Source organism: Engraulis encrasicolus, chromosome 3 (assembly GCF_034702125.1).
Source record: "Engraulis encrasicolus isolate BLACKSEA-1 chromosome 3, IST_EnEncr_1.0, whole genome shotgun sequence".
Lineage (NCBI taxonomy): Eukaryota > Metazoa > Chordata > Actinopteri > Clupeiformes > Engraulidae > Engraulis > Engraulis encrasicolus.
Window position 1 is genome coordinate 22,542,628 of NC_085859.1, and position 8,482 is coordinate 22,551,109.

At 41.6% G+C, this 8,482-nt stretch overlaps 1 protein-coding gene across 1 annotated transcript in view; it reads left to right on the forward strand.

The window, feature by feature from the left end:
- Positions 1–3,299, forward strand: part of asphd2 (aspartate beta-hydroxylase domain containing 2) — an 11,947-nt gene extending 8,648 nt beyond the window's left edge. The window contains exon 4 of the mRNA XM_063195015.1: positions 1,741–3,299. Coding sequence (XP_063051085.1) covers positions 1,741–1,850 — 110 coding nt within the window. The 3' untranslated portion in view covers positions 1,851–3,299. The remainder of the gene's footprint in view (positions 1–1,740) is intronic.
- The last annotated feature ends 5,183 nt before the right edge of the window (positions 3,300–8,482 follow it).

Genomic DNA, 8,482 nt, shown 5'->3' on the forward strand with positions numbered 1-8,482 from the left:
GCAGTGGTTCTCAAACTTTTTGTGTGAAGTACCCCCCGAGAAAATATTGAGCTCTCCGAGTACCACCTTGACAACCAACATAAGACTATCGCAGCAAAGGCCTTCCATATTCACTTTTGCCAGTCAATACAGGAGAGGTTTATAACCACATCAACAGCTACGGTCACATTCAGTGCAAGTTTGTTTTTAAATATCTTGCTTGCCTAGTATTATTCTGCATTATGTTTTCAGATTAATACAGTTTAATATTACAAAATGTGAGACCAAAGAGACATTTTCAACTGCAACAACTTGATCAGCCTTCAAATCAATGCACAAAAAATGAATTCTTCCAAGTACCACCAGAGATGTCTCAAGTACCACCAGTGGTACGCGTACCACAGTTTGAGCACCACTGGCCTAGGGGCTTGCATGGGAAACAAGCATACATACAGTATTTGACTGTGAACATGGCCTAGATATTAGCAGAGGTGTCCAAAGTAAAAAAAATAAACGTGAAAAGTAAAATAAAAAAATAAAAAAATCTGCCATTAGTTTCCTTCCAACACAAGTAACTTAACTGAGTAACTAGTCTACATTTACTAATGGAGTAATGCACCTGAGTCTGTGCTAGTTGGATCAAATGAAGTGGGTATTCTTTTAAGGGCTTTCAATTCTTTCAGTAACAACAATGTCTAGCCACCTCATTACAATGGAATAACTGGTTTGATCGCGGTGTAAGATCATGTGCTATTGCTGTACTTACATTATGCATGTTATGCATTTCTACTTTTACTGTGACCTCACCTCGCACTCTGCAAGTTGCTGTCAGATCTATGTTCATGTGGCCCTCAGATAGTGGTGATGGAAAAATGTATATATATATATATAGGGGGCTTTATGCCTTTATTTGGTAGTGACAATGAAGAGATGAGTGGGAGAGAGAGAGATGGGGCAGGGCTGGGAAATGACCCAGGCCAGACTCAAACCTGTGTCCCCATGGGCATGCAAGCCCATATGTGGGGGGCTTAGCGCAGCGCTAGAACAAATTGCAATGGAGAAATGGGCCTAAATCCATAGTATTACACGTGCCAACCTAGTTAACAACTAATCAAAGAGCCTGTTGTCAGTTTTGGTTCATAAATGACACCGTATTGACTATTAATAATCAGGGGGCTAATAATGTTGTCCTTGTCATTTTTGCCCCTTTTTGTTTTAATTCGCTGTAACAATAGAAAAATCCAAATTCAACGAATAGGACATTATCTCTTAGTGTATTTGTTTCCAAAATAACAAACTTGTTAATACTGGCCATTCTCACTGAGAAATCAAGAGAGATGTCTAATTTCAGGAGGGGGGCTAATAATATCGTCCTCAACAGTATGTAGATTGCCTACAAAGACAAATAAAATAAAACAAGTGTTTTTAAACAGAACAGAAGTGTTAAAACAGAAGTGTTTGTCATGTTTTTCAGTTAAATTACCAGTGCCTTGCTCTAAAAGGATGGACATTTGTGTCCATTGTTTTCACAATTTGTTTTCACCTCCTCACCATTTGCTTGATGCCCTTGATTGCTGGTGTGAGATTTCAAGATTCTGTAGGTAGAGTTTTTGCCCTAAATTTAAATGATTGAAATGTCTGTGATATTACTTTCAATCCTTATTTTTTACAATGTCTCCTGTTTTCACCTTGTCCCAGTTTGCCTCGTGTTCTGTACTGTACTGTATGTGACTGCTGACGTGAGGACTTCATTTCTTTCAGGCGCTGCGGAGGACGGCCCCAGGGTGGTCTTCATGGTGGACCTTTGGCACCCAAACGTGGCCGCCGCCGAGAGACAGGCCCTCGACTACATCTTCAGTCCCGGGCACTGAGTGACAGACAACAGAATGAAAGAGAGAGAGAGAGGTTGAGGAAAATGTGTGAGAGAGAGAGAGAGAGAGAGAGAGAGAGAGAGAGAGAGAGAGAGAGAGAGAGAGAGAGAGAGAGAGAGAGAGAGATTCAAAGTCCTGGTGCCTCATGTATGGGTGAGACAACAATCATGTCTGCTTGTGAGAAAGGCCGGAAAACATACCCTATACAGTGGTGTAGTAGACTAAACAAGTTATGAAAGCTTACCAAGACTTGACATCAGAAGGTCAGTTTGAGGCTAGTTATAAGGGATGCACTCACAACATGTTATATGTGTTACACCCCACTGTTGATACTTACAGGTAGACAAAACAAGTCACGGAAGCTTACCAAGACTTGACATCAGAAGGTTAGATTGAGGCTAGTTTTAAGGGATGCACTCACAACATGTGTATGTGTTCCCCCCACTGTTAATACTTACAGGTGTACATAACGAATCCTTCTCTGATACCACACACAAACTCAACACCATGTTCTGTCCTGTGGGGCCGGGGGGGGGATCTCTGGAGCAAATATTTTGTACGAATGTAAATGTTTACAGATTGACCAAATGAAGTAAAAAGGAAACGCGTACATTAGGCTGTCAGGTGTGGCATTCCCCTGGAAAACCCAGGGTAGCTCATAAACAGCTCAACACTGCTGTCACATATTTCAATGACTAGCTGTCCTGTTTGTATAAACAACGCTTGGTGCAAATTAGCTGTTTCTGGTCACTTTTTTATGAAGCGTAACGTTCGGCAGACAAGCACCATAGTGGTGATGACCCACTCGAATTTTATGACGGGTGAGTTCAATCGATCTACGCCAGACCAAAATGTGGTGTTTGTATAATGGTAGTTAACACTGACGTGTGGCTGGGTTTCGCAGGTGGGGATGAGGTTTTTCATAACTCTGTTGGGAAGACTGAGCAGCAGCTCACTCACTGTACAGTACACTGTACTTTCAGATCACTAACTTATTTATTGTTGCCGAGCAGGAGTATACAAGGACTGTGGGGGGAGGCTGTGTATTTGCAGTTTTCACTGCTTTCGATTTTTCATATTTATTAAAAGGAGAGCACAGCATATACTTGACACATTTTTGAAGTTTACAAATGCGACAGTTCTTAAATGGGCTAGGTTTTAACTCTTTAATTGTTCTATATTCCGATCAGTCTTCTCTTTAAGGGCAAGTTGATTGCATCATTTTGTGGTATTGATACATTCCTTTTGTAAACAACAACAACGACAAAAAAAACACAGGTGTTAAATGATGTGATTCAAGTAACAAGTAATTCCATTGGGTTTCGTTTCGTGCTTTTTGCTGTTGCCAATCAGTCCTCAAGATTTTTTCTCTTCCATCAGTATTGTGCCATGATCTCACTTGGAAAACAGTTCAGTAAATCCGTAGGTTTAATAAAAGTGTTGCCTTTACACGGTATGGTGTTTCCTGTTTTTCTGTGTTTTAGTGTGTTTTTGTTGAGTCAGACATGACAACATGAAACAAATTCCCAATTACTGACATGACACCACTAGATGAGAGAGAAAGACCATTTTCCAACCACGACTCACAGTGTGGGCAATGTATCCCGTAGTAATTTGCACCTGCCCACACAGCTTTTGAACTAACCGAACAAAACATGGGTGCATTTCTCGAAAGCGTGTTGTTACATATGTTAGCTACTTTGTTTGTTGCAATACAATTTCCCATTGGCAACTACCCAAGTTGCTAACTGCTAACAACTATGCTTTTGAGAAATGCATTCCACGTTTGTAGATGTGTGTCAGTAGGAGTGCACTGGCAAGGAATATGAAGCATTAATAGCTATTGGCTCTCATAACTAGCCTTTGGGCATGCTATTCTGATTAACTGGCCTCGTTTGCTGAGTCTTGAAAAGCCTTATATGTCTTTTCAAGGACAAATGCAGATATTTTAAAACAGAACAGACCAGTTTATTTGTGTTAGCCTTCTTCTTTTTGCATTGCTGTTGAAAGATTCTGTTATCTGCTATGAATTTTAGCAAGGCCTACCTAATGGGAAATCCTCTGCAAAATTCTAAAGAGATTGATGTCGAAGAAACAAGGCCTGTTCTGAAACATGGCACAGCAAAGCAGTGCAGGAAATGGTTGCAGGGATTGGCATCAGCCATCTCCTGAGGAGAACCGCACCCCCTCCCCATCCCAGCTGAAGTCATGTCACTACCACCGCATATACTACTGTGCTTTGACTCCCCCCTTTTGGTATCTGCCAGAAGGTGGGCATCTTCGTTGGGAAAGCACTTCTCTTATTTAAATGTACACTGTGTGAAGCTTGTGGCCAGAATAGGTATTGCAACTATACTTCCCATTGAAAGTGTGCTCGCTGCTGTCTATTGCCAAATTTGAACTTTTCATGAATATTTACTAAGTAATAAACTAGTATTTCCTAGCATGACCAAAGTACAGTAAGTTTTGCAGCTAAAAATGTCTATTTCTGGGAATTCAAAATGGCGGACCATGGAGAAGATCCCTCTTTTCATGTATGAAAAGTGTAATTTTCCCAGTCATATTTAATACTTATAATTTGATGGTGTTGGTAAGTATTTGTTAAAAAGGTAACATTTGTGAATGGGCAGCATGGATTCTGGAAATTACTAAAAATATTAGCCTACACGGTGAGGAGCGCTGTGGCGCAGTGCGCTAAGCAGTGCTTAATTTGTCAAGCGGGAGGTCCTGGAGCACAGAGGATGGGTGGCTCCCCCCCGAGGGGGATCTGTGATGTATTTCCATGAGGTTCCATCCAAGGTTCCGGAGCTCTCGTCTGAGGTTCCGGAGCTAGCTCCCCCTTGCTCCCCCTCAAATTAAGCACTGGCGCTAAGCCCCACCCCCACATTTGGGCTCATGTTCGAGTCCGGCCGGGGTCATTTCCCGGTCCTGCCCCGTCTCTCTCTCCCAATCATTTCCTGTCTACTCACACTGTCCTGTAATAAATTACAAAATTACACGGTGCACCTTTAAGACGGTTATCTAATGCTGATAGTGTTGCACAGCAGAGCTTCCTCTTCTATTTATCTAAGAAAAAATGTAATGGCAGGAGGTGCTGCTGTGGCAGAATGCACTAATTATGTACCATAAACAGGCAACTAGCTCATGGGGACACCGGTTTGAATCTGGCCAGAGTCATTGGGAGGGCCCCACAAAGATATTAAGGTGGGGCTGTGTGTGTGTGTGTGTGTGTGTGTGTGAGAGAGAGAGAGAGAGAGAGAATGCATATCTTTGTAACAATAAGCACTTAGCCAATATGGTTCTTCAACCCCCCATCACACAAACGCACACATACATGCACATTACAGACAACTCAAATTTCACTAGGCCTACATTTTGTATTGTATTACATGAGTATTTCCCATACATGTGAGAAAGACATTTCTATCCTTTATGAAATACCTTCTAACAAAACTAAAACACATAGACGTATGATGATTTCAATCTAAAAAGTACTCCTCACACACAAAAATATGCAAAGCAGACCAGTTTGCTGGTGCACCATACTGCACCTGCTGTGTTTTGAATATGATCAAGGGCACGACTACGGCTCTCTCCCCCAGTCACTGTAGCGCAGTGCACTGCCTAGTACAACCAAAAGAGGGTGCTGGTGAGTCGTGGTGGACAGGTGTCAATGAGTGACATGAAGAATGAGGAATTCACATTTTGTTTTTGTTTTTTCTTGCTATCTTGTACTGCAGACTCACACATGGTCATTCTATTCATGTCTGGACATTTTAGAGTGCCTAAAAATAAATATATCAATTTGAAAATCTGGGAAAATATTGTCAACGTACCTTTTGACATCTGCAAATCCAAGCACTAACATTAAGTACGCCTTTAGTAATTGCTTCATTGCATTCCTATGTATCAATACATGGTTTTTTTTTAGAGAGGGGGTGGCGGGGGGTTATGGGGTGGGCTGCCCACTTCATGAATAGGTCCACGTTTCAAAGTGAATCAACAAACGAATGTGGCGGAAAGAAGTAGGCCTATTTAAATATTTGTATTATATGGGGTACAGGTGACGTTGCCTCTGTGACATAATGCAAATTATTGCTGAAGGGAACGACAAACTATTCCTCTGTCACTTGTATTTAGAGAGAGGCAAAGCTTCACTGACTGTGAAATGCAATTGCATTTTGCCTTTCTATTTCACTAAACATGTTTGATATTCAAACAGGTCTCCTGCAGATTGCAAAAAGTAAGACATTGTTCTTGGTTGAAGCCATTTGTTTCAGAGACAAGGTGCGTAATTTATCATGGAGTTGCAAAGACCAACACCTGCACTGTTTCCTTTTAAGTCGCCTAAAATGGGACTGATTTCCCAATTTGTACACAGTGGCTTTTGTAAAGTCATCATGCCGTGCCTGAAACTTCAGTGCACACGCTTTGCATAATACCCTAAATAAATACATTTCATGGAACACTACGTAATATTTCAGTCACAGTTCAAGAGGAATATCCATCTGTCAGCAGGCCTGCTATACATGAATTATGGAGCAGGTTAGGAAGAAATGTGTTTTCCTCATGAGTATTCAAGTGACATAATAAATATGTCTTGAAATCAAGGTAGTGAAGAATGGAAAATGTTGGAGTTTTTGGTTGTTCAGTGAAACTGAGAGTTGCAATTTAGTCACTGCACTCAACATCAACCCTTTCCACTTTGATCTTCCTTTCACAGTTAATTCCAACTGTGTTTTCTGCATATAGCCTAGTACACAAGAGCAATTACAGCATCCCCCTGGGTCACATTTGTACTCCTCCGCCCACTACAGCATGATATTAGACTCACTGCACTACAGCATGCATCTATTAGCCACTGCATCATCATCACCTAGGGGTTCTGGGACCTATGCACCCAGCTTCATTGGACCCCCCATTTACTCTAATTACAGTATATGATGTTATCATGTTAAAACAAAAATCTGACTCACTGTCTGGGTCCCGGATATGTGGCCTGGTGACTCAGTCCCAGTTCACTCCCTTATTTTGACACCAACGTCACTGATCCTTTTAACTTCTTTCATAGGTCAAAAAAAAACTTCCCTCAGGTACTCTCAAGATGTTAGTTCACACAGATCCTGCATGCAATTCCAGTGTAACTTGTGTCTCATGGATAACGAGCATATCTAGGGAAGTCATGACAAAGATCACTGTTGACTCCTTACTTACGACCCCTGTAGCTCCTGAACTAGAGTTACCACACGACAAGGTTTTTTCCAGAATTGTCCCGGTTTGTTATGGTCTGTCAAGGAAAATAAAAAACTCTCCCGTTTTTTCCCAAGATTGACACAATCATTAATTCCTTTGGCTACATAAACATGCCAACATGTTTCGGTTAGACCTGCTTTAGCACATTGTACCTGCTTCTTATCCTTCCTGTCACCTCCATCCTTGTGCTCCTAAATTTTTCAAGTCAGTAAAGTTGCTTCAGGTCACTGTCTGTTCAAACAGGGCAAAAGTAAGGAGAAGACACAACAATGGCAATCATTTGTTATCAGTTGTTTTCCTCTTAAGGTATTGGACTTTTCGTATCATGACGGGGGATGGTCCTCTTGGAACCTTTGGAGGAGCGGGAAAGGATCTTGATGCCTGAAGAAGATCTATGATCGAAACGTTGCTCCAAATAAATTAAGTCTTTTGCAAGCAGTGTGCAGATCCTTTCCCGCTTCTACATGTGACAGTTTTTTGATTTGGCACCTGCTGATGCTTTTCTGCTGGATGTGCACACTTTCCACTACGCTCTTGGAACCTTTCCCTTGGAAGACCACCCATGACATTGAGCATTTTAATAAGGTGGCTGTGGCTGTCAAGGCCGCTGACAGCTTTGGCCAGGCCCAGGACAAAATCAAGTAAAAGGGCCCCCGACCCAATACATAGCCTACAATGTAATTAGAATCCAATTCTGGGTCCCCTCTGTCTCCCTGGGCCCGGGACAGCTGACCCCTTGAAAAGAAAGAGAACTGTGATCTGCACCCACGGTTTACGTGGATCAGTATAATAGAATGCTGTTCTTCACTCATCTATGTAAATGTAGTCCCCTAGTACAGTGGTTCCCAACCTATGGGTCCGGACCCAACCTATGGGTTGCCAAAGATCCACAGTGGGTCGCAAAGCCCTCTTGATTTTAAGGGTTTTAATTTTCATACCATACTGTATATAGCCCATGTTGAATAAATGACAAAGCAAACTAATATAGCCTATGCATAGAAGCAACACAATTTAAGTGATACATTAAACAGTTATTCTATATTTGACTGAAGACAAATTGAGGAATAAAATGATAACTAATGAGTTTTCGCAGTATCATCTGACTTCCTGTCGTGCGGGCGCTCGCACGATTGGGTCACCAAAGCTTACAATGGTAAAACTATGGGTCCCTGAAGAAAAAGGTTGGGAACCACTGCTCTATTTGGTGTAGAAGATGTAGAAGAGCTGTGTGACATAATCAGATAGGACCTTTTTATGTCTGTAAAATTGAGTTTTGCAGCCCACATGCAAAAAGTCTCACTAATCATGTCGTTGCACTGTGTCCATGGGATAATACACGTTTTTTTTGCATGGGCAGCATGATCTATTTGAAAAAATTC